Genomic DNA, 27,078 nt, shown 5'->3' with positions numbered 1-27,078 from the left:
GGTGTTTTGTATACACCTCCATTAGTTCACTTGTAATTATTTTCTTTCATATTTGTCACTACTGACATACGCTATGGACTCTTAGAGAACAAGGACTATGATTTATTCAACTTTTTCTACCCAGTGCTCCTGCAGTTCTTGGAATATGCTCAAGACATCTGCTTAAGGGAAAATATAGCTGAGTGTCACCTCCAGTGTATAGGTGACCTACAAGGAGCTGAAGTGACCTGTTTTCACCATAGTCAGTAAAAATGCACTGATCTACACCCCTTAAATCTAGACCTCAGTGGATTAATGGCTGTCAGCAGAAATATGGAAGAGACAGATAGTGTTGAGTTTTTTTTTGGTCTTAGTTGATGATAATAACATAATTCAGTAACTTAAAGGTGTTTTCTTTATATCTTCCATTGCCTATTCTTTAGCTCTGTTATCAAGAGATATTTGATTTTTTCTTTCTTTGTGCACAATTTGAGACACAGTTTGTATCCTCAAAAAGGCTACTGTTTTTTAGATTCTATATATGAGTAAGATCATATCATGTTTGTCTTTCTGTGTGTATCTTATTTCACCTAACACAGTGTCCTCCAGGCTCATCCATGTTGCTGAAAATGACAGAATTTCATTTTGTTTTATGGTTGAGTAGTATTCCATTTTATCTGTGTGTGTGTGTGTGTGTATGTATGTATATATGTATACACACACACATATATAGTCACATACACATGCAATGATATATATATATATTTTATATATATATTATATATATATTATATATATTTTTTATATATATATTTTATATATATACACACACACACACATATTCATCTGTAGTTGGACATTTAGGTAGAGTTCATATCTTGTCTGTTATGAATAACACAGAAATTCAGTAAACATGATCAAGGTGCCTGCAATAAACATGGGAGTGCAGATATCTTTCAAAATGCTGATTTTATTTACTTTGGATATATACACAGTAGTGGTATTGCTGAATCATATGATAGTTCTATTTTTAATTTTTTGAGGGACCTCCATAATGAGTAGAATAGTGATTACCAGGAGCTGGGCACAGGTAGTGGCAAGGGAGAAACAGGGGAAGATGGTCAATGTGTACAAAATTACAGTTAGGAAGAATAAATTCTGGTTTTCTGTTACACAATAGGATGACTAGAGCAAATAATAATGTAATGTACATTTCAAGATAGCTAAAAAAGAATGTTTTGAATATTATCACTCCAAAGAAATGATAACTATTTAAAATAATGAATATGGTAATTACACAGATTTGGTCATTATACAATGTATACATACACTGAAACATCACGTTATATCCCATAAACATAAATATGTCTAATGATTGTATGTCAATTATAAATAAATTAATAAAAATGCTACTGTTTAAGGAAAAAAAGACCTTTGAACTTAAAGTGATTTGAATAATATGGAAATAATTTACTAGCTTATTAACTTTTAAGTTGTTCAGTGGCTGGTGTATTTATACTTAGCAAATACTTAGTACTTGTCATTAGAGGAAGTTTAGGAGCAATGGGAATTGGATGAGAATACAAAAGGAAAAATTAGTCATTAAAAAACCACAAAATTGAACAAAGGGTTAGAGTAGACATGGTGAGTTCTTGATGATGCTACAATCTTACCCTTTCTTCCCTGAGTATATGGAAGACAGATATCACTAAATCAATCAAAACACATTTTTCACCTGAGCCCAGACATGGTTTTAGAATGCATTTCAGCAGTACAATACTCCAGTTATCTTCTATAAACAAAGGAGGGAAGACATTCCTATCTTTCCCTCATCAGTGCATTCTCCATAAAGACTGTTCATGTCAATACACTACCTGTAACTGGGTGGAGAATGTTTTCCTGATTCCCTTTGCAAAGTGAAGCAAGCATTGTGACTCCAAGATTGAGCTTCCACGTATTTAACTCTTCTGTCAAATCTCTCTCAAGGATTGGGTTCAGTGTCTTACAATCATGGAGTTCCAAAGACACTGCTTCCGTTACTTGCTTTCTATTTCTGCTAAGGAATGAGAGGGATCATCCCACCCACAGACTTTACAAATGAGGAGGGAGATAGCTAACACGTACTGAATGGCAGTCAATATAGTGAGTGCTTTATATTTACATCTTTTTGTGTTTTATAACAACCACATAAGGTCAGTATTATGTCCCCATTTTATAGATAGGAGATAGTGTCAAAGAAATTAATTCATTTGCCTGAGATCCCAGAGGTGGTGAGGGATGAAGATAATATTTAATCTCAGATCTGTGACATCTGGCATCATGCTATTGAACTCTGGAGAGTTAGTTGTTTTTTGTGATCTTGATAAAATCTGCTTCTTGGGTTCTTTTCATACCACCAAGTAGTTACATTTTTGATGACAGCCTTGAGCTGTACCTTCATACTTTCTTGAGTCTTGCAGACCACAGAGGCGGATGGAAAATGGGTAAACGTAGATCAGATATGTGTTGGAAACAATCAATCTATTTTAAACCTCATGTCAATCATGTGAAAATCTGGTCCCCTGGAGACCATCTTGATGGAAATGGAAAGCAAATTTGGGTTTAATCTTCTTATGTCCCTTTTTCTGCAGGACATCGTCCATATCAGGTGATCACCGCTCGAGTTCATCCAGGAGAGAGCAATGCCAGTTGGGTGATGAAGGGTACCTTGGAGTTCCTGGTCAGCAGTGACCCTGTGGCTAGGCTCTTGAGGGAAAACTTCATCTTCAAGATCATACCCATGCTCAACCCAGACGGTGTCATCAACGGCAAGTATGTCAGGCACCTGGCTCAGCCCAGCTGCATTTATGCTACCATAGTAACACTGTCATTTCACCAGGTGGGCGTGATTGGAGAGGCCTCCGTACTCTGCCAGGAATAAACTCTTGGTTTTCCGTTTTTTGGTACAAATAACAGCATACTTTCCATACACACTGATGTCAGTCTCATGGTTTCTCTGAATAGAAAAGTATAGAATTGAGACCTAGGCAGGAGGATCGCTTGAGACTAGTAGTGCAAGACCAGTCTGGGCAACACAGTGAGACCTGGTCTCTTCAAAATAAATAAGTTAAAAAAATAGGAAGCTATAGAATCATAGGCAATTAATAGCAGAGGAAAAATCTAGTTTAACATTTTTCTTTTAAAAAGGAGGAAACTGGTGTCCAGGGTAATCAAATGATTTGTCCGAATCACATGGTGGGTTAATGACAAAGTCAGGGCTCAAACTGTGATTTCTTCAGAGTAAGACCAATGCTTTTATTTACTTATTAATATTTACTACAGGGAAATCTTTATTCTCAGTCAGATATAATAGGATACAGTTATAATAATGGTGTCCCTCTAGCTAAATAAAATGTTGGCTGAAAAATAGAAGGTTGAGGTCATTCTTCTCTTTACCTAGCCCTTACAGAACTCTTCGAAATATATGATGGGAAAGATGGTTTCCATGCCTGGTTTGCTCCGTTGAAATGGGCCACGTTCTCAGAGTTTGTGAGCTGAGGCCCAGACATCAGATGAGGCACCCAAAGTCACACAGGTGGTGCATGAGGGTGACAGGATAAACATCCACAAAGACGTCTTTCAAACTTTGTGGGCAAACGATAAAGCCCTTTGCCATGGTAATAGATGATTCTTTTTACTATAGGAATGGACATTATATGCTATAAGAAAAAGAGAATACAAGATAAACTGAAAATACTGAATGAAAAAAATTCAAAATCTACAAATGGAAAATGTATTTTTAATAAAAAAATTAGTATCAAAGAAGCAAAAAAGAATTTAGACAACTATAAAATATAGCAATATTAAAATTGTTAAATGAAAGAGATAAAATGAGAATTACAAAGAAATACTAAACAAAACCAAAAACTTCAAAGAGATAAAATGAAAATGACTTAAATAAGAATGATGTAAGAAAAATGAAATAATTCATTTTTTAAGAAAAAATTTAAGTGTTAAACAGCCGAGAATAGACTAGCTTCAAAAGATAAGCACCAAAGATAGATAAATTAAAAAGGTTAAAACTATGAAGATGATAAATTACAAAAAGATGAAAAGCATAAATTCCAAATGATGAAATATGTTAAACTATGCTAAAGGAAAGCAAATAAAAACTACAGATCATAAAAATAATATTTCAGTACACACACACACACACACAGAGATAAGACACCTATGTGTTCTTCACAGGTGAGCTCCTCCCAGCTTAGCAGTTGCCGGATTTCATTTTGTTTAATTTTTTTATGATGATTATTTGAGGGCAGAGAATGTTGGGCAGAGAGCAGGATTTGTTCTCTTTCTCTGTGGTGACTGATTGGCCTTTAAGCACATGGGAAAATGGGAGGCCAAGTCCTTCACTAAGAAACTCGATCAGAACTTGGAAAGCAATTAGCCTTCTGAGCTCTCAAGCTTGAAAGGCCCCAAAGCAGTGTTCGCTCCTGGTCAAACAGAATTCAGCCGGCTCTTGCTCTGTGCTCCTTTAACGGCAGAGAACAGCTCTGGGACATCAGTGAATGGCTCCTCCCTGCTTGAGCAGCCAAGGATTTTACTACAAGCTTTCTCAGCCTAAATGGATGAAAAACAGTTATGCAAGGCATCTTGAGGGACATGATCCCATTTTGACATTTTCTCATCCAAATTGGCTCTTTTCCGAAATCTCTCCTTAGCTGGAATTGTCCGAGGTCCAGTAGAGAATGGAAAGAGCCCTGGATCTAGAGTCATAAGATTCGTTGGGAATTCTGGCTTTTCTCCTGCCCTAGTCAGTTTTCTCTTCTGTTAGAAGTGGAAGACAATATGCTCCCTGTTGACCATTCTGGAAAAGGTCTCAGAAGCCCAAGGCAATATTCAAGCTCAGGGATTAAGTATTGTAGTTTCTTCAATTTTAAATGCTTACACCTCCAAATCAGGGGCTTTATCCAGATCTCTGGTTTAAAGGTTAATGTGATCTCAGTCACTGAGTATCATCTTGGCCTGGACACACATTATTTCCAGCTCATAGCTGGTTGCTTTGGGTTCCCAAATGGCAGGCCAGCTTCTTCTTAGTGACACTGGCATTTATCATCATTACTATTATTTATTATGACTAAAATTACCTTTTTATTTATATAGCATCTTTCATCATGGAGCTCAAGGCACTTTGTAAATCACTTGGATTACCCAAACAATTTTGGCTGAAAGGGACTTGGAAATCGTAGTGTTATTCTACTGAAGGAAAAATCCACAGGTCATAGCACAACATTATGAAAAAACTTGAGACTGCCTGAATATATAATGTCTCATCATAAAAGAGCTTAAAAGTCTCAGTGCCTGAGCCCTCCTTAGAACATATCTAACACATGGTTTATCTAATTTCTGCTTGAACTAGTTCTGTGACTGACATTTTACTTCAGGGCATGCCCACTCTGTTGTGTATAATCAGGTGGAGGGGACATGTGTTTTCATCTTTTTCCTGTGAGCTTCACCCATTTTAATCATTCCTCCCTTAGGATATCCCATGGATAAAATCTGATCCCCCTCATCCATGCCTGAACTTCCCCATGTGAAGTTCTCTCCAACCTTGAGGCGGTTCACCTAAATTTTCTGTATATGGTATTTTTTCTGATGTTCTCATCTTCGCTGATTTTCTCTGAGTATATTCTTATTAATAGGCTCCTTTTTGTGACACTGTGGTCTTTTGTCCTTTGTAATGTATTTTAACAGTTTTGGGGGAAGAGATTTTTTTTGGTTACATGGATAAGTTATTTTAGTGGTAATTTCTGGGATTTTGGTGCACCCATCACCCGGGCAGTGTACATTGTATCCAATATGTAGTCTTTTATCCCTCACCCCCCAACCCTTCCACGACAAGTCTCCAAAGTCCAGTGTATCATTCTCATGCCTTTGCGTCCTCATAGCTTAGCTCCCACTTACAAATGAAAACATACGATATTTGGTTTTCCATTCCTGAGTTACTTCACTTAGAATAATAGTCTCCAACTCCATCGAAGTTACTGCAAAGGCCATTATTTCATTCCATTTTATTCCATGGTGATATAGACATATATATACACACACATACATATATGTATATATACACACACACACACACATATATATATATCACATTTTCTTTATCCACTCTTTGGTTGATGGCACTTAGGTTGGTTCCATATCTCTGCAATTGTGAATTGTGCTGCTGTAAACATGCATGTTCAAGTGTCTTTTTCATATAATGACTTCTTTTCCTTTGGGTAGATATCCAGTAGTGGAATTACTGGATCGAATGGTAGTTCTACCTTTAGTTCTTTAAGGAATCTCCATACTGTTTTTTCATAGTGGTTGTACGAGTTTACATTCCCATCAGCAGTGTAAAAGTGGTCTCTTTGCACCACATCCACGCTAACATCTATTACATTTTGAATTTTTAATTATGGTAATTGTTGCAGGAGTAAGCTGGTATCTCATTGTGGTTTTAATTTGCATTTCCCTGATAATTAGTGATGTTGAGCGTCTTTTTTCATATGTTTCTTGGCTACTTGTATAATCTTTTGAGAACTTTCTATTCATGTCCTTTGCCCACTTTTTGATGGGAGTTTTTTTCTTGCTATTTTTTTTGAGTTCCTTGTAGATTTTGGATATTAGTCCTTTGTTGGATGCATAGTTTGCAAGGATTTTTCTCCCACTCTGGGTTTCTGTTTACTCTGCTGATTATTTCTTTTGCTGTGCAGGAGCTTTTTAGTTTAATTAGGTCTCATCTATTTTGTTGTTGTTACATTTGCTTTTGGGTTCTTAGTCATGAATTCTTTGCCTAAGCCAGTGTCAAAAGAGTTTTTACAATATTATCTTCTGGAATTTTTATGGTTTTAGGTCTTAGATTTAAGTCTTTGATCCATCTTGAGTTGATTTTTGTATAAGGTGAGAGATGAGGATCTAGTTTCATTCTTACACATGTGGCTTGCCAATTACCCCAGCACCATTTATTGAATAGCATGTCCTTTTCCCACTTTATGCTTTTGTGTGCTTTGTCAAATATCACTTGGTTGTTAAGTATTGGCTTTATTTCTGGGTTTTCTATTTTGTTCCATTGGTCTACCTGCCTATTTTTATGCTAGCACCATGCTGTTTTGGTAACTATAGCCTTATAGTATAATTGAAGTCAGGTAAAAAGATGCCTCCAGAATTTTTCTTTTTTCTTAGTACTGCTTCGGTTATGCGGGCTCTTTTTTTGTTTATTTGTTTCATATGAATTTTAGGATTGTTTTTTCTAGTTCTTTGAAGAATGATGATGGTATTTTAATGGGAATTACATTTACTCTGTAGACTGCTTTTGGCAGCATGGTTTTTTCACAATATTGACTCTATCTATCCATGAGCATGGGGTGTGTTTCCATTTGTCTGTGTCACCTATGATTTTTTTTTTTCAGCAGTGTTTTGTTTTCCTAGTAGAGGTATTTTACCTCCTTGGTTAAGTGTATTTCTAGGTTATTTATTTATTTATTTTTAGAGCTGTTGCAAAAGTGACTGAGTTCTTGATTTGATTCTCAGCTCGGTTGCTGTTGGTGTATAGCAGTGCTACTGATTTGTGTATATTGATTTTGTATCCTGAAACTTTACTGAATTCATTTATTAGATGTGAGAGCTTTTTGGATGAGTCTTTAGGGTTTTCTAGGTATACAATCATACCATTGGCAAACAGTGACAGTTTGACTTCCTATTTACTGATTTGGATGCCCTTTATTTCTTGTCTGATTGCTGTGGCTGGGACTTCCAGTACTATGTTCAATAGACGTGATTAATGTGGACATTCTTAGTAGGCTTCTTAAAGGTGAAAAAACTGTCCTGTGTGTTGTCTGATCAGCAAAGAGGCAAATCTTGCATAAAGATTAGAGAAGCAAAACCTGAACTTAGCACTTAACCTACAAAGCTTTACTTCTCTCTCACAAATAAAAATGGACCTTATGGAGCTTGCAATAATGAGTAAAAGTAGACCAGTTTCCTTTTGTGGTGATGGTGATGGAGCTTCTGAGAGTGGCTGATAGCTTTTGGTAAGAGTGGCCAGTGAAATAAAGGCATGATTTCCCAGCAAAATTTAGGGAGTCCGGCCAAGCCAAGGATCTCTTAGCAACTTGTCTGAAGAGGAAAAGAAAATACAAATATGGAAGGTTATGTTAATTTCAAAAACAAACAAACAAACATTTTGTCATCTTTCTGGCCTGGAAGTTTGTGTTGAATTGGGCTGAGTTCTAAGTAAATCAGGAGGACTGATCCAACGGTTCCTTGACACTTAAAAATCTTCCCAAGGTGGGGTAAAAATAGAATGGGTGGTCAACAGATTTTGTTAGAGCAGAAGTGATAATTGGTGGCTGGATTAGAGTGGTAAGTGGGGTGAAGACAGGTGATTCCTGAACTGCATCAAAGGTAGACATGATATATAACAAGCACGGGGTGAGGGAGAAGAAATTCAAGCATGATTCCCAATCTTTTTGTCTTGGTTGTTGAGCAGTAGTGACAAAATAATTTTTATAAAGTCAATACACAGTCTAACATTTTATTTACAGGAGAACCAGGGCATATTGATTCTTAGAGTATATACAACTCTAAAAACTTGATTATCTTTTTTCAAGACCATTGTGGAACAGAAGCAAACAGCAATAAAGAGCAAAGACTCTACTATAAGTAAATACACCAAGGTATTAAAACATAATAGCTGAATGCACTAGAGGAAACAAATCAAACTATAAAAATCACATAAAAAATCTTGACCATTTTAACAATCTGGGACCATTTAAAGTTAGTGCCAGTAGTGTTTATTCCACTGTGGGTTGTGAAGACTTTACAATAAGAGCACTCACAGAATCTATCTAAAAAATTATTCAACACCTTTTATGGACCAAGAAAGAAGCTAGTTCTTTTACATATATTGTCTTATTAGTCATCACTATAGCCCAACAAATGTAGGTCTTCTATGCAATTTCTAGATAAGAAAACTGGAGCACACAGGGGTTTAGTTTTGAGTGCAGTTTAAACAGCTGGTGTTACAGAATCAGGAATTTAAGTCTCTCCTACATTACTTTGCTGTAGTTATTTAAGGGAATTAGAATGTAAGAACCTTAACATGTTCTTGCAGGGCAGATTCTTATATATTATTTAGTCCCAGTCATTCAAATGATAAGGAAACAGACCAAAGAGGTAAATGAGTTATCCACAATTACATAGCTAGTTCAAGGTGGAACTGGTATAAGAAATCGTCTAGGTAATGAAAACACACACACACACACACCCCCATGCCCAAGGTTATATGACTAGCTTGTGGGAGAGCTAACTTCAAATCCCTGTTTATTTTGGTCTATCAAGTCTTCCCAACCTTGGATGGAGATTAATAAATGCAGTCTCCGCCCCATCACCTGGCTGGTTCTGAAATTCGTCTTACTGACTCAGACCTTCATATCCAGGGTGCCTGGAAGAAGCCATGGCGCAGCCTTGCCCAGATTTCTGCCGCTCTTGCCTAGGATGAATGAATTGGTTCATCCTCACTTCCTAGCTTGGCTTGATCCTGGATACTCTACCTTGACTTTCCAGCTTTCTCTACTAGAGAATGCCATGTCCTTCCCTGTCACTGCCAGCTTTTGGCTGCAAACACCATGCAACTGACTGTGAATATTTATTGTCATGGGGCTTCTGTTCCGTGACCCACTTTCACTCAACTCTCCAGGATCACCAGGGACTTAGACTGCCACCTCTGGGCTGGACCATGCCTTTTCCTTCCCATTTTGACCTCAGCTCTACTTTTGAATGTATTTAAAGTCCTTTGATATAATAACATGCAGCAGTGGTCCTCAGACTTTTGGATTTCACAGATCTATTGAATTTAAATAAACAGAGGAGTGATTAGTAAGTATATCACTTTTGATTTGAACAAGTAAGAATAGAAGATACTCTCTGAAACCCCAAAGAATTGACTGGGGAAAGTTTCAGTCTCATTTGTTTCTTGGGCTGCTGCCTTTCCTACATGGGATCATGCAGATAACCCAGGAGCAAGTGATGCTGGGCCTGTAGATCACGGCAATGAGCATACTTGCCATGTTCACTATAATCCATGCTGCTGGTACCCATGAAGGCTTCTCTGTGGACAGGAAGAAGTGTGTAGTCAATGAGTATGTTAGTTATTCTCACGGTTAATCATCCTGTTCCAGGAACAGAGAAAATTCTGGAACAGGAAAAGGTGCCTGAAAAATGGGCCCTTAAGGGAAAGAAGCAATGCTCCTGAGCCTTAAATTGGGAATACTCAGGTCTAACCACGGGGTCCCTGTAGGTCACAGAGGAAAGACAGCATCTGCCCTATGGAGGAGGCCAGAGGAGACAAGTAGCCTCTTGAGAATGAGAACAGCTATACTAATAATCAATTTTAATTTTTTTGAGTAGTTATCTGTTGCTATATAATTGACTATTTAAGGGTTAATCAGTCTTCTAGTCTTGTTTCAGCTATGCTACTGGGCTTTAAAGAAAGTGCCTGTGCCTAAGATTGGTGAAGGGGAAAAGTGGCACTAATACTTAACGAAATTCCTAAGGGAACAGTGGGAACAGTACAATGGCTAATATATTTTAAGAGTTGTACTCAGTAAAATGAGAACACTTAAGAAAATAAAATAGATTTGTTTTCTAATTATAAAAATGATACATGATACAGCGAAGATAATAGGTGTTTCAAAAATAAGACTTAATATAAGGAATTAGTACAAATCGAATACAAGGTTCATGCAAGTGGTAGAAGTCTAAGTTCAAAAGGAGATGCAAAAACAAACAAACAAACAAACAAACAAACAAAACCCAGGAGATTAAGAGCTGCAGAGGCAGCTACCAGAACTGCAGAGGCAGCTACCGCCCGTAATAATGGAGGACGCAAATGGAAGAGGAGAAGTTACCAGAACCTAGCAGGTTGAGGGGCTCCATGAGGCTGGTGTTTGGAACTCTGCGAAGGGAGACTGATCTGGCTAGGGCTTCAGTGCACAGCAGGCACAGCTTAGAGGGTGAAGGAGTTTAGAGTGGCCCGTATCCAAATAGCAAAGAACCATTTGGTTCTTCCTGCTGCTAATGCCTTTGATGGAGTGCAGCAATGTTGGTTCTGTGGGAGCTGAAGGAGTAGGGATTGACACATTTGATGGCAGTTGCTCTGGCCTTGTAACTGGAACTGGGAAACAGAAAGGGTGTGTTTTTCTTTCTCAACTTGCCTTCCTATCTTTCTCTAGGGCTTCTCATTGGCAGAACCTACTGTCAACTGTCAAGGGCATCTGAGCACTGTAGACTACAGAGTTTTAGCAACAGGTGAAAATAAGTGCAAAATATCTATTTACGGAGTGCTCAACATGCCCTAGTATGGTTCTTAGCACTGTGTCTATGTGACTTCATTGTTTTCAAAAAACAAAATGATTTTATTGTTTCCAGTGGGAAAAAATGACACATCATTATTATAAACAATTCAGTATGTATAGAAAAAGCTTAAGGAAGAAATTTAAAGGCACCTAAATTCACAAGTATTGCATTGTATAATTCCAAAGTGCATCATTTACATTATAATCTATTATAATTACACAGTACCTCTGGAATTTTGTAACATAGAGGGTCTTCCTGAGTCAAGCTGCCCAGAGAAAAACATTATTAGCAAGTTGAAGGAGATATTTTAGCCATTTGTCTATAAATTGACAGCTTTAGGTATATCAGCTAAATCTTTAAGTATGTTTCTATTTTGATTTTCATAAGATAATATATTTTGTAGTATAATTTATAAACTAACCACATCTTCCTATGGCAAAATACAAATTAAATTATCAGTTTTAAAAATAACCATCTTTTAGTATAGATGGGGCCATAATTAATGTCAACAATTCCTCATTATAAACTGTAGAGAGATAAATATTTTGTCTATTCTTAGTGATCTTTTTCTGGTTATTTTTGTTGTTGTTGTTTCAGTTTTATTTTATTATTATACTTTATGTTCTAGGTTACATGTGTACAATGTACAGATTTATTACATATGTATACATGTACCATGTTGGTGTGCTGTACCCATTAACTCATCATTTACATTAGGTATATCTCCTAATGCTATCCCCGCCCCCCGACTCCACAACAGGCCCCAGTATGCGATGTTCCCCTTCCTGTGTCCAAGTGATCTCACTGTTCAATTCCCACCTATGAGTGAGAACATGTGGTGTTTGGTTCTCTGTTCTTGTGATAGTTTGCTGAGAATGATGATTTCCAGCTGCATCCATGTCCCTACAAAGGACACGAACTCATCCTTTTTTATGGCTGCATAATATTCTGTGGTGTATATGTGCCACATTTTCTTAATCCAGTCTGTCACTGATGGACATTTGGGTTGATTCCAAGTCTTTGCTATTGTGAATAGTGCTGCAATAAACATACGTGTGCATGTGTCTTTATAGCAGCATGATTTATAATCCTTTGGGTATATACCCAGTAATGGGATGGCTGGGTCAAATGGTATTTCTGGTTCTAGATCCTTGAAGAATCGTCACACTGTTTTCCACAATGGTTGAACTAGTTTGCAGTCCCACCAACAGTGTAAAACTGTTCCTATTTCTCCACATCCTCTCCAGCACCTGTTGTTTCCTGACTTTTCAATGATTGCCATTCTAACTGGTGTGAGATGGTATCTCATTGTGGTTTTGATTTGCATTTCTCTGATGGCGAGTAATGATGAGCATTATTTCATGTGTCTGTTGGCTGCATAAATGTCTTATTTTGAGAAGTATCTGTTCATATCCTTTGCCCACTTTTTGATAGAGTTGTTTGTTTTTTTCTTGTAAATTTGTTTGAGTTCTTTATAGGTTCTGGATATTAGCCCTTTGTCAGATGAGTAGATTGCAAAAATTTTCTCCCATTCTGTAGGTTGCCTGTTCACTCTGATGGTAGTTTCTTTTGCTGTGCAGAAGCTCTTTAGTTTAATCAGATCCCATTTGTCAATTTTGGCTTTTGTTGCCATTGCTTTTGGTGTTTTAGACATAAAGTCCTTGCCCATGCCTATGTCCTGAATGGTATTGCCTCGGTTTTCTTTTAGGGTTTTTATGGTATTAGGTTTAACATTTAAGTCTCTAATCCATATTGAATTAATTTTTGTATAAGGAGTAAGGAAGGGATCCAGTTTCAGCTTTCTACATATGGCTAGCCAGTTTTCCCAGCACCATTTATTAAATGGGAAATCCTTTCCACATTTCTTGTTTTTGTCAGGTTTGTCAAAGATCAGATGGTTGTAGATGTGTGGTATTATTTCTGAGGGCTCTGTTCTGTTTCATTGGTCTATATCTCTGTTTGGTACCAGTACCATGCTGCTTTGGTTAGTGTAGCATTGTAGTATAGTTTGAAGTCAGGTAGCGTGATGCCTCCAGCTTTGTTCTTTTGACTAAGGATTGTCTTGGCAATGCGGGCTCTTTTTTGGTTCCATATGAACTTTAAAGCAGTTTTTTTCCAATTCTGTGAAGAAACTCATTGGTAGCTTGGTGGGGATGGCATTGGAATCTAAAAATTACTTTGGGCAGTATGGCCATTTTCACCATATTGATTCTTCCTATCCATGAGCATGGAATGTTTTTCCATTTGTTTGTGTCCTCTTTTATTTCATTGAGCAGTGGTTTGTAGTTCTCCTTGAAGAGGTCCTTCTCATCCCTTGTAAGTTGGATTCCTAAATATTTTATTCTCTTTGAAGCAATTGTGAATGGAAGCTCATTCATGATTTGACTCTCTGTTTGTCTGTTACTGGTGTATAAGAGTGTTTGTGTTTTTTGCACATTGATTTTGTATCCTGAGACTTTGCTGAAGTTGCTTATCAGCTTAAGGAGATTTTGGACTGATGTGATGGGGTTTTCTAAATATACAATCATGTCATCTGCAAACAGGGATAATTTGACTTCTTCTTTTCCTAATTGAATACCCTTTATTTCTTTCTCTTGCCTGATTGCCCTGGCCAGAACTTCCAACACTACGTTGAATATGAGTGATGAGAGAGGGCATCCCTGTCTTGTGCCAGTTTTCAAAGAGAATGCTTCCAGTTTTTGCTCCTTCAGTGTGATATTGGCTGTGGGTTTGTCATAAATAGCTCTTATTATTTTGAGATATGTTCCATCAATACCGAATTAATTGAGAGTTTTTTAGCATGAAGAGCTGTTGAATTTTGTCCAAGGTCTTTTCTGCATCTATTGAGGTAATCATGTGGTTTTTGTCTTTGGTTCTGTTTATATGCTGGATTATGGTTATTGATTTTTGTATGTTGAACCAGCCTTGCATCCCAGGGATGAAGCCCACTTGATCATATTGGATAAGCTTTTTGATGTGCTGCTGGATTCGGTTTGCCAGTATTTTATTGAGGATTTTTGCATCCCTGAGGATATTCATCAGGGATATTGGTCTAAAATTCTTTTTTTGTTGTGTCTCCGCCAGGCGTTTGTATTAGGATGATGTTGGCCTCATAAAATGAGTTAGGGAGGATTCCCTCTTTTTCTATTGATTGGAATAGTTTCAGAAGGAATGGTACCAGCTCCTCTTTGTACCTCTGGTAGAATTCGGCTTTGAATCTGTCTGGTCCTGGACTTTTTTTGATTGGTAGGCTATGAATTATTGCCTCAATTTCAGAACCTGTTATTGGTCTATTCAAGGATTCCACTTCTTCCTGGTTTAGTCTTGGGAGAGTGTATGTGTTCAGGAATTTATCCATTTCTTCTAGGTTTTCTAGTTTATTTGAGTAGAGGTGTTTATAGTATTCTCTGATGGTAGTTAGTATTTCTGTTGGGTCCATGGTAATATTTCCTTTATCATTTTTTATTGCATCTATTTGATTCTTCTCTCTTTTCTTCTTTATTAGTCTTGCTAATGGTCTATCAATTTTGTTGATCTTTTAAAAAACCAGCTCCTGGACTCATGGATTTTTTTGAAGGGTTTTTTAGTGTCTCTATGTTCTTCAGTTCTGCTCTGATATTAGTTATTTCTTGCCTTCTGCTAGCTTTTGAAAGTGTTTGCTCTTGCTTCTCTAGTTCTTTTAATTGTGATGTTAGGGTGTCAATTTTAGATCTTTCCTGCTTTCTCTTGTGGGCATTTAGTGCTGTAAATATCCCTCTACACACTGCTTTAAATGTGTCCCAGAGATTCTGGTATGTTGTATCTTTGTTCTCATTGGTTTCAAAGAACATCTTTATTTCTGTCTTCATTTTGTTATGTACCCAGTAGTCATTCAGGAGCAGGTTGTTCAGTTTCCATGTAGTTGAGCGGTTTTGATTGAGTTTCTTAGTCCTGAGTTCTAGTTTGATTGCACTGTGGTCTGAGAGACAGTTTGTTATAATTTCTGTTCTTGTACATTTGCTGAGGAGTGCTTTACTTCCAACTATGTGGTCAATTTTGGAATAAGTGTGATGTGGTGCTGAGAAGAATGTATATTCTGTTGATCTGGGGTGGAGAGTTCTGTAGATGTCTATTAGGTCCACTTGGTGCAGAGTTGAGTTCAATTCCTGGATATCCTTGTTAACTTTCTGTCTTGTTGTTCTGTCTAATGTTGACAGTAGGGTGTTAAAGTCTCCTATTATTATTGTATGGGAGTCTAAGTCTCTTCGTAGGTCTCTAAGGACTTGCTTTGTGAATCTGGGTGCTCCTGTATTGGGTGCATATATATTTAGGATAGTTAGCTCTTCCTCATGAATTGATCCCTTTACCATTATGTAATGGCCTCCTCTGTCTCTTTTGATCTCTGTTGGTTTAAAGTTTGTTTTATCAGAGACTAGGATTGCGATTGCAACCCCTGCCTTTTTTGTTTTCCATTTGCTTGGTAGCTCTTTCTCCATCCCTTTATTTTGAGCCTATGTGTGTCTCTGCATGTGAGATGCGTCTCCTGAATACAGCAAACTGATGGGTCTTGACTCTTTATCCAATTTTCCAGTCTGTGTCTTTTAATTGGAGTATTTAGTCCATTTACATTTAAGGTTAATATTGTTATGTGTGAACTAGATCCTGTCATTATGATGTAGCTGGTTATTTTGCTTGTTAGTTGATGCAGTTTCTTCCTAGCATCGATGGTCTTTACATTTTGGCATGTTTTTGCAATGGCTGGTATTGGTTGTTCCTTTCCATGTTTAGTGCTTTCTTCAAGATCTCTTGTAGGGCAGGCCTGGTGGTGACAAAATCTCTAAGCATTTGCTTGTCTGTAAAGGATTTTGTTTCTCCTTCACTTATGAAACTTAGTTTGGCTGGATATGAAATTCCAGGTTGAAAATTCTTTGCTTTAAGAATGTTGAATATTGGCCCCCACTCTCTTCTGGCTTGTAGAGCTTCTGCCAAGAGATCTGCTGTTAGTCTGATGGGCTTCCCTTTGTGGGTAACCCGACGTTTCTCTTTGGCTGCCTTTAACATTTTTTCCGTCATTTCAACTTTGGTGAATCTGAGAGTTATGTGTGTTGGAGTTGCTCTTTTCAAGGAGTATCTTTGTGGCGTTCTCTGTATTTCCTGAATTTGAATGTTGGCCTGCCTTGTTAGGTTGGGGAAATTTTTCTGGATAATATCCTGCAGAGTGTTTTCCAACTTGGTTCCATTCTCCCTGTCACTTTCAGGTATACCAATCAGACATAGATTTGGTCTTTTCACATAATCTCATATTTCTTGTAGGCTTTGTTCATTTCTTTTTACTCTAAACTTCTCGCTTCATTTCATTCATTTGATCTTCAATTACTGATACTCTTTCTTCCAGTTGATCGAGTCAGTTACTGATGCTTGTGCATTTGTCATATAGTTCTTGTGTCATGGTTTTCATCTCTATGAGATTGTTTATGGACTTCTCTGCATTAGGGTATTCTAGTTATCCATTTGTCAAATCTTTTTTCAAGGTTTTTAGTTTCTTTGCACTGAGTTTGTATTTCCTCCCTTAACTCTGAGAAGTTTGATCAACTGAAGCCTTCTTCTCTCAACTTGTCAAAGTCATTCTCTGTCCAGCTTTGTTCCATTGCTGTCGAGGAGCTGTGTTCCTTTGGAGGGGGAGAGGCACTCTGATTTTTTGAATTTCCAGCTTTTCTACACTGCTTTTTCCCCATCTTTGTGGTTTTATCTACCTTTGGTCTTTGATGATGGTGACGTACAGATGGGGTTTTGGTGTTGATGTCCTTTCTGTTTGTTAGTTTTCCTTCTAACAGTCAGGACCCTCAGCTGTAGGTCTGTTGGAGTTTGCTTGAGGTCCGCTCCAACCTTGTTTGCCTGGGTGTCAGCAGCGGAGGCTGCAGAAGAGAGAATTTTGCTGAACAGCAAATGTTGCTGTCTGATTGTTGTTCTGGAAGCTTTGTCTCAGAGGTGTACCCGGCCGTGTGAGGTGTGAAGTGTCAGTTTGCACCTAGTGGGGGATGTCTCCCAGTTAGGCTACCTGGGGGTCAGGGACCCACTTGAGCAGGCAGTCTGTCCGTTCTCAGATCTGAACCTCTGTGCTAGGAGAATCACTACTCTCTTCAAAGCTGTCATATAGGGACATTTACATCTGCAGAGATTTCTGCTGCTTTTTGTTTGGTGTGCCCTGTCCCCAGAGGTGGAGTCTACAGAGGCAGGCAGGCCGCCTTGAGTTGCAGTGGTCTCCACCCAGTTGGAGCTTCCCGGCTGCTACTTAAACCTCAGCAATGGCGGGTGCCCCTCCCCCAGCCTTGCTGCCACCTTGCAGTTAGATCTCAGACTGCTGTGCTAGCAATGAGGGAGGCTCTGTGGGCATGGGACACTCCGAGCCAGGAGTGGGATATAATCTCCTCGTGTGTTGTTTGCTAAGACCCTTGGTAAAGTGCAGTATTGGGGTGGGAGTGACCCGATTTTCCAGGTGTTGTGTGTCATGGTTTCCCTTGGCTAGGATAAGGAATTCCCTTCACCCTTGCACTTCCCAGGTGAGACAATGCCTTGCCCTGCTTTGGCTCTCACTCGTTGGGTTGCACCCACTGTCCTGCACCAACTGTCCAACACACCCCAGCAAGATGAACCCAGTACCTCAGTTGGAAATGCAGAAATCACTTGTCTTCTGTGTCGCTCATGCTGGGAGCTGGAGGCTGGAGCTGTTCCTATTCGGCCATCTTGGGCGCCCCCCTCTCTGGTTATTTTCTTAAGATAAAGTTTTAAAGTAGTCAGTTGAGTCAGATGTTATGCATATTTTATATTTGATACATATTGTTGCCAGATTACCCTCCTTAGAAAATTCACAGTTTATATTCCTTGTACTAATGGATAAAAGTGACTGGTCCTCCTATCCTTGTTAACACTACACATTATCAACCTTTTCATTTTTTGTCAATCTGATTGGATAAACTTATGATTTTTAATTTTTATTTTTTATATTTATAATTTCTATTTATTGCAACTACCTGAAAAAGTAAATAGTTTAATTTCATTTTACAGACCAAAAAATAAAACTGAGGCAAAAGGAGATTGAGTGACATACTCAAGGTCAGTCCCATGTCTAATAAGTTTCAGAGTCAGAAATTAAACTCAGGTTCATCTGGTTGCTAAGCTCTTGTTCTTTTCATTAGGGCTATACAGCCCCACTATGTCAAAGCCTCTAGACAATCATCCTGGTGTCTTTCCTCTTGAATGTTTCCAGCATAGAACTTGGGAAGTGGTAAGTGCCCAATATATGTTTTGTAAGTCTAGTTCTGAGTATACCTAATCTTTCTAAAGTCTCTGAAAATGTGGCCCTCCAGGTAAGGTCATTCCAGAACAGAAGGACTCTAAAATGTTTTACTGTAGGTCAGATAGGAAGATAAAGTTTGTGTACTACTCATTGAAGTCATGGTTTTGTTGTACTTGTGGGCATAACAATCGCTTAGCATTTTTAATTTCCTTTTTCTCCTTTTAGTCATCATTTACTGTCTTGAAAGAATTACTAAAGACATACTGGGGAGCCTTGTTTTATGTCTGGGCATTCTCCAACAGGCTGAGGTTTAATAAGCATGGGGTCCATGGATCCTTCCAAGCTGGATTTACGACTGTGGCACTCTTGGATCATGTGGGGGAATGATTCCCTTTCCCATGATTCACTGGTCCTTGTTTGGCTTCTGAAATGCACATTCCCTGTATGCCTATGGGTGTGAGTTTTGCAGTGCTCACCCTCAAAGCTAAGACAGAGAACCAGGACTCCTCTGCAGGAGGGAGAAGGAGCAACAGGAAGAAGCAGGGGAGACCCACAAAGGCAGAGGGAAACTGGCTGTCACAGGGTGAGCTCCCAGCAGGCGTTTCTGTCTCTCTTTCTTTCCCTGTCTCTATCTCTGTTTCTCAACAGTTTTCAATCTGTAACTCATCAAGGCATTGCATCCCCTCTGAAAGCTTACATGATCACAAGCTGAAGAACCTGTAGGAGAAAGTTCTACATGTTCTGTGGCCTCTGGGAAATGAATAATTCTGTTGATATTTTCTGTAGAAATGATGCTAATGAAAAGACAGGGGAGTAATATTCCCCTGAGTCCCTTGTGAATTCTCATTCCAAGGTTTCAGCTGCAAACTTCTCCTTTCAGGCACAGGCCAGGGCAATTCGAAGCTCCTGCTGTAACATCTCTCTGTGAAATGTTTTCTATCCGAAAATCACAATCTCTTAGCAGTTAAAGCTTAACCTCTACCAGTCATCTGTTCCTTCCACATGGAACTCAACTGCTCTTCCTGGGAGCTGACAAAGGAGCTTAAACTTGCAATCATGTTTAATTCCTGAGTTTCATTCCTCACATTTTAATTTAGATTGCTTTGCTATTTTGTACTGTTTGAAATAGAGCAGAATTATTGGTGGATGGAAATTTTTGCTTTATTTGGTTTTTAGAAAAATTTAAGAATTTTGAGACATGAAGCAGAGATTGAGTGTTTGGATGAAAATGTCAATCTAGGTTCTGGTTCTATCCTGTTTATTCATCTCTGTGTCAAGATGCTCGAAGGGGAGATGGGCAAAAGGGTTTTTAATCTTCCTTTGTGTCATTTTCCTTATATTTAAAAATGGGGAAAATTGTTATTCTGATTCAGAAGGGGTCTGAGGAACTATAATTTTTCCTCACTTTCTCCTGCCCTCACTGGGAAAAAAGTAGGGGTGGAGGTTTCAGCCATTTTGAATGCGAAGATATTCTCCTAGACAAAAAAAAAAAAAAAAAAAAAAAAAGGAACATTATAGGAATAGTCTAATCTCACAGCTTTTGTTTACAACTTTATAAAATGAAAGACACATATTTAAATTTTAAAAAATATGCAGAAGTAACTGTTTTCTGTCTTAAATTCCTGCCTGGCAAATTTCTGTCAGTAATTCCCAAATCATCGTCTGTAGGGAATTTGCAGGGCATCCACAATGCGTCTTCAGACAAGTGGAAGGAGGTGGAGAGACCCATGAAGAACATGGCACTTGGTGCAACCGTCCAAACCTCTGTCCGTAAACCACAGACGTAGTACGGACTCAGAGAGCACTGAGGGCCCTGGTTCTAGCGGGCCACACACTCAATCTTGCTGATGAACTTGTTCATAGAGATCAAAATGGAAATTACTTGCTCTGGAAACTCTTAAGGTCCTGCTGCTAAGTCATTTGCATAGTGTTAAATGATGCATAGTGCTGGGGCTGGGTTCTGGGAGTGTGTTCCCAAGGGCTTCCTCACTTACACCCCATTCCCACCACCGCCTGCATACACAGAAGGCGTCAGGAGCTTGAGGACTCCATTTGACTTCCTCAGACATTGCAGTTTTGAATAAATATTACTATTTATTATTCCCGAATTTAGAGTTATTAATTATATCAGCATAAACCTAATTTATGCCTTCATAAACAGCAATAATAAATGCTGCCAAATTCTAATACCCAGCTCTTGCCAACTGTGCCTGTAGTTGATGGGTTTTCCCCCCTCACTTCCCAGAAGCATTAAATTAAAAATGATTCAGTGTAACAGAATCATTGATCAAGTTGGGGCTGAGGTTCCTCGGGAAATGCATTTGTTTTGTTCAATGCTTTGCTCTTTCATTGGCTGGGCAGCTTCTGATGTCTGTCTGCATTCCAATGTTTGTCCTTTCCTTCCTCCCCTCCTCTGGTCCTCCTATAGGAGGAAGAAATCCTGGCAGGGATGCAGGGATAGAGGGAGGTAGATGAGCATCTATTCTTTTATTCTAAATTTAGACATCTCTCTTTTAGACATCTCTCTTCTTAGCATCCCCACTTCTAACACTTTATTTCAACATAAACTTAGAAGTCTTTATAAAGCAAACCCTTGGGTATAATATAGATGTGTTATTTCTCAATTTCCATCACATCTATCATGTATTTAGGGATGAATGTTATACATGGCTTCCTAAAATACATGAAAGTCTATAATGGGAAAATAGGAAGCATAGCCCTGACAACCCCCGCCAAAACTGAGGAAGCTTTTTCTTTTGGTATTTACTCTCAGGGGTGCTCTGATTTTGCAGAGGAAGAGGAAAAGCCTGTCCCTGTGTTATCAGAACTGTAATGCAATCTTACTGCTTTTCTCAAGGAGAAACAATTTTTACTTCTCTTTCATTCTCCCTGGCTTTTGCTTTGTTTTCATCTGTGATGATTGTGGTAGTGATATAGTATAAAAATATTCCCACAAGACAGTCAGAAGAAGACCCACTTTAGGTCAAAATTAGCTTCTTTATAGCTGTGTGGCTTTGGACAATGTACTTAACTCCTCTACCCCTGTTTGCTCTGCTTTTTTGGGGAGTAGTAAGCCCTAACCACTGCACCTCACTTGATTAATATCACAATCAAATACCATAGTACTTCAAAACTATTAAGTACTGAACAAAGGTAATCATTCCTTTTATTGTGTTCTGATGCCTAAATTTCAATGGTAGGGCATTTACACTCTTCTCAATGGCCAGGCCAAGCAGTCTTAATAATCTTTTTCCTGCTTTTCATTTTTTAATTTTGCAAAGAGATCCAGGATAAGCCATGGCAATAGGCTAGAAATTCTAAATTTTGCAGAGGAAGAGACAAGGTCAAATAAATAAATATATATATATATATTTCATATAGAGAGATTTTGTTAAAGTTTTGGTTATCCTTTTGATTTTAAAATTATGGAACAAGTATAGAACTGAATAGATGGTACAAAAAATTCAGCAACAGAGAAAGCTTGGAACTGGGGAGTTCAGCTAACACCTTTTTTCCTCATGTTTACTCATCAAATAGATTTAACTGGCACCTTGGAATGGATAAAAACCCTGGCTTCTTGCCTTCAGAAGCTAGCCTATCATCAGCCTCCATCAAGGCATCTCCAAGAGCTTTTCAGGGTGTCTATAATGAGCAGCATCTGTGGTCCATGGAACCTGTCTTCCCCAGCCTGGGGACTGCCTCCCTGGGGTGGGTACCCAAGCCCCAAGATCACAGAAGCCCAGTTTCCTGGAAAAGTACACCCTATCAGGAACTAGAAGGAATTGCACCTCAAAGGCTGGCATTGGAAAATTGCCTGAGAGCCTTCTGCTCCCTGTTCTGGATTATTCTGCCTGGCAGTCCAGAGTTTATAAGCAGGAAAGTCAAAGGCAGCACATACACTTTGATAATGCAGATCCACCTCCTTGCCCCAATTTCCAGGTTGCCTTTTCCTTGGTGATTCATCTCTCTGAGCCACCTAGCCCTTTTGGATTACTAGCCTTACTCCTTCATTACCCAGCTTTCATCTTGCAAATATGCTCCCATACGTCTTCACTCCACAGAAAATGCTTTCTTTTCTATTTCCAGCTTCTTTCTGCCCCCCACCCTTTCCTCTGGTCCAATAACTAACGACCAGGGAGATAAATAAGAAACATAACTCTTTTTGCCCATTGTTTTTTGTTTGTTACTCTGCAGAGTTATATATATTCCATATATATGGAAACAATATATATGGAAACAAATCTTATTACTAAACTAATTATAATAAATAAAAAATAACTGAGAGTGGAGTTTAAAGGAGGGGACATAGCAGGGGAGTGATTACAGCAGGATTTTAAAATTTTAATTTACTAGTGCCAGTCTCTGCCACTCTGTTCATACCCTGCTTAGGAGATTGTGTCTAATTAGGGATTGGCTGCTATTGCTCTTTGGAAATACCCACTCCTAGCTGACTTATCCCTTAGGTCTTAAAAGGAGAAATTTGGCCCAAGGAATCCCTTGAAAAATCTCTTCGTGAGCAGCCCAATGTTGGAAAACAGCAGTATTTAGCATGTTAAGTTGCATCATCATTGAAGCTTGGGAATTGCAAATAATTACTTGGCATTTTTCCCTCTGTAGATAACATTCTCTTAACTAGTCTACACAGACATGCATTCACCCCATCATCTGTGGATCTCCAAGTCGAGGACACAGTACACCCTTTTGTAGAATACGCTGGTGCTGACCAATCTTAGAGTTAAACTATTTTTCTTTATAGCCAATCTAATTTTATCCAAAAGCAATTTATGTCCATTTGTTTTTATATGGCCACAGAGGAAGTGTGGAATACTTATTTCTTTTTCATTAATCATGACTATTACCCTATTTCTGATAGTCATCTTTCCAAGTTATTTTGGTATTTGAGTTGCTTGTCTTTTTCTTTGATCCTAAGTCTCGTATGTTCAGTGTTTAGTCCCGATACACGGTGTTTTAACTCTAATTGTCAGTGTTTGGTTTCCTTAACCTTCTCCAAATTGCTCTTGAGTGTGGAAGGATGAGATGGTGCAGCATAGTGGCTTTCCCATGCCTCTTAGCATCTTTCTTCAACACCATCCTTAAACTTCAAATGCATTTATTAATTCATGTGACCGTGTGCCCTTCTAAGTTGCTCTAAACAAGTGGCCTTGTCATCTACACATTTGAAATATAGGACAAATACAAAATTTAGACACAGTTACTGTAACACTTCTTCCCTCAATCACTGCCATCACCACCATCTCTACTATCACCATCACCATCAATGACATTACAAGAAAATGGCAAATATTGAATGAACACTTAACACATGTTTGACAATGCTAAACAATTTACATATATTGTCTTTTAATTCTCACACAACCCTCTGTGGTAAATATTAATAATATCTTGACTTTACTAATGAAAAAAGTAATATTTTAAGAGCAAAATAAGTATCCCAGGGCATTCAGAACACAGATAGTATTTGGATAAAAAGAATATTCAATTCAGTATTCTTTCTTTTTTCTTTTTGTTTTGATTCTAGATCCTGCCCACTTACCACTACATTATACATGAAATCAGAAGTTATAGAATTCTGTAATGTTAGAGGTGAAAGGCATCTTACATTTCAACAAACCAGCCCCACCCTTTCTTTATAGAAGATAAAAATAAAAGATGCTCAGTAAGGTGACTGTAGGTTCTTAAATCTCCACAATGTTAGAGTTGAATTTGAAGTCCAGGCCTAAAACTTTCCCCACTGAATCTCCATTACATGCAAGGATAATGTATTTGCAACCTAGGCAGACATTTATGTAAACTATTATGCATAATATTATGACATTTGGGAATGCAAAGTAAAGATAAGTTCTTCATTAAGACATGAAGACAGATAATGCAGGATTGAATGGTAGTTCTATTTTTAGTTCCTTGTGAAATCTACATGCTGTTTTCCATAGGGATAACAGTTTACACTGCTACCAACAGTCTATAAGTGGTCCCTTTTCTCTGTTTCCTCACCAACATCTGTTTTTTAAAAATCTTTTTAATAGTAGCCATTCTGACTGGTATAAGATATTATCTCACTGTGGTTTTAATTTGCATTTTTCTGATAATTAGTGGTGTTGGGTATTTTTTAGATGCTTGTGCCCATTTGCATATCTTCTTTTGAAAAATGTGTATTCATATCCTTTGCCCACTTTTTAATGGAGTTATTTATTTATTTTGTTGAGTTGTTTGAGTTCCTTGTAAATTCTGGATATTAGTCACTTTTTGGATGGACAGTTTGAAAATATTTTTTTTCCCATTCTGCAGGTTGTCTGTCCACTCTGTTGATTATTTCTTTCACTGGGCAGAAGCTTTTTGGTTTACTTTTACCATTTACAATTCACAGTAGCAAAGATGTGGAATCAACCTAAGTGTCCATCAATGGATGATTGAATAAATAAAATATGATATAAATACACAATGAGATACTATTCAGCCATATAAAAGAATTAAATCATGTTATTTGCAGCAACATTAATGGAACTGGAGGCCATTATCTTAAGTGAAAAAAACTCAGAAATGGAAAGACAAATACTGTACATTCTCACTTATAAGTGGGAGCTAAATAATGTATACACGTGAACATAGAGTATGGAATGAAAGACACTGGAGACTCGATAAGGAGGTGAGGAGGAGATGGGTGATGAGAAATTACTTAATGGGTACACTGTACATTATTCAGGTGATGGATGCACTAGAAACCCAGACTTCATCATTTTGCAATATATTCATGTAACCAAATTGCACTTGTACCCCTTAAATTTACATAAAAAAGAGAGAATGCAAAAAGCTCTGCATGGAGTTGGTTAAAATATCAGAAATATTTTAGCCTGTCTAATATAGCTTTCCAGAGGCAGTTAGAAGTCCGAGGGTGCTTTAAAAGGGGAGACAGAAGACCCTTGGAAGAAAAGTGATAGTATCTCCAGACCAGCATTTTCCTAATGGCTTCTGCAGGACACTAGCAGGTTGGTGCTAATAGATGTTTCACACAAGAGGGTGCTATGGCTTGAAAAGTTCAAAAAATTTTGGGTAAACAAGTTTTCTTTTAGTTGTAGAAATGTTCAGTGCCATTAAAATATTACATGCAAGGAGACTCTCCAAGATGGGAAAAAATATACGCCATTTCCTGAACTTACTCCATCAGGGTCACATTTGTTGAAGTACACCTAAACTGTCTAGAGGAACATTAATGATCACTCAACTTGGGCAATATTTCCCCAGGCTTTTAACTGAGATGCAGACATAAAATTAAGCCACTTAAAAAGAAGCACATTAGCATCATGGCTAAGAACACTTAGAATGGAGCTGTATTGCTTGAGTTTGCCACTTATTAGCTTATGACCTTGCACAAGAAACTTGTCATAGGTTGGGTTATTTATAACACAGTCTCCAAGATGGAGACTTGCTGTAGGAAATTAATCGTGTTGTGTTCTTGGGAATAACACCTATAAGAACATAAGGGAAGCTGGATTGGGCATAGAGTACAGTTGAATTTTGATGCAATTGCTATTACAAAGGCTTCAGATGATCAGTGGGTACCTCTAAAGCTGGGATGCCTCTTTACCCAATGGCCTTTCAATGTCTGGAATTAAGACAAATGGACTGAGCCTTTACTTTGTACTCCCCACCAATGATCAGTTCTTGAGTATGGGCTTCCCCTAAGGAGGGGATACAACCGCAGGAAAAGAAGATCCCTTTGGCTGAGGGCAATTCCTAGGGGAAGTACTCAGTTGTGAGCCTCAGCAACCAAAACGAGCTGAGGAATGAGTTCCTTGGTCCTAACGGTACTCTGAGGGATACACCACAGTATCTGCTGTGCTTCAGTTTCCTCATCTGTAAAATGGGGATAATAGCAAGTAATGACCTTTTTAATAAGGCCATTATGAGTTAAGTGAGTTACTATATAATAAGCCTGATACTTAATAGTGCTCTTATACATGTTAAAGTAAATAACACTTATAAGAACAGTTATTATACTTTAACACTTATAAAAATCACTATTAAATAAACTAAATAGTGTATTTAGCTAATATACTATACACTAAATAGTGTATTTAGCATGAAGCCTTAAGTTCATTCAATGGCTAAATCATATTGCTAACTTATTTTTAGTTCATAGTCAAATAAAGCATCTAAGTTTTTTTAATATTAACTGTCATTAACCTGAATGTTTCCTGGTACATCACTTTGTAGTTGATCTAAATGGATCAAGTCTTGAAACCATGCTTATCCCAATTTCATCCAATTAGATTCCATTCTTCTGAGACCACTTTGGATCTTTAATCTGTCATCCATTTCATACACTAAGTAGAGCTCTTATAAATGTTATGATTATTCACATTTATAGTTAAGACAATGAAAACTGAAAAAACAAAGAAAATATATTCTTCATTCCTAGT

The 27,078-nt window shown here is 38.0% G+C and overlaps 1 protein-coding gene across 1 annotated transcript in view; it reads left to right on the top strand.

Moving 5' to 3' along the window:
- The first annotated feature begins 2,273 nt into the window (after positions 1–2,273).
- LOC140710655 (cytosolic carboxypeptidase 4-like) overlaps positions 2,274–27,078 on the top strand; it is a 168,286-nt gene continuing 143,481 nt past the window's right edge. Inside the window, exon 1 of the mRNA XM_073012912.1 lies at positions 2,274–2,790. Coding sequence (XP_072869013.1) covers positions 2,675–2,790 — 116 coding nt within the window. The 5' untranslated portion in view covers positions 2,274–2,674. The remainder of the gene's footprint in view (positions 2,791–27,078) is intronic.

The sequence above is a fragment of the Chlorocebus sabaeus genome, chromosome 29 (assembly GCF_047675955.1).
Source record: "Chlorocebus sabaeus isolate Y175 chromosome 29, mChlSab1.0.hap1, whole genome shotgun sequence".
In the NCBI taxonomy this organism is placed as follows: Eukaryota; Metazoa; Chordata; class Mammalia; order Primates; family Cercopithecidae; genus Chlorocebus; species Chlorocebus sabaeus.
The sequence above is the reverse complement of the archived record's forward strand: the minus strand, read 5'-3'. Positions and strand labels throughout refer to the sequence as shown.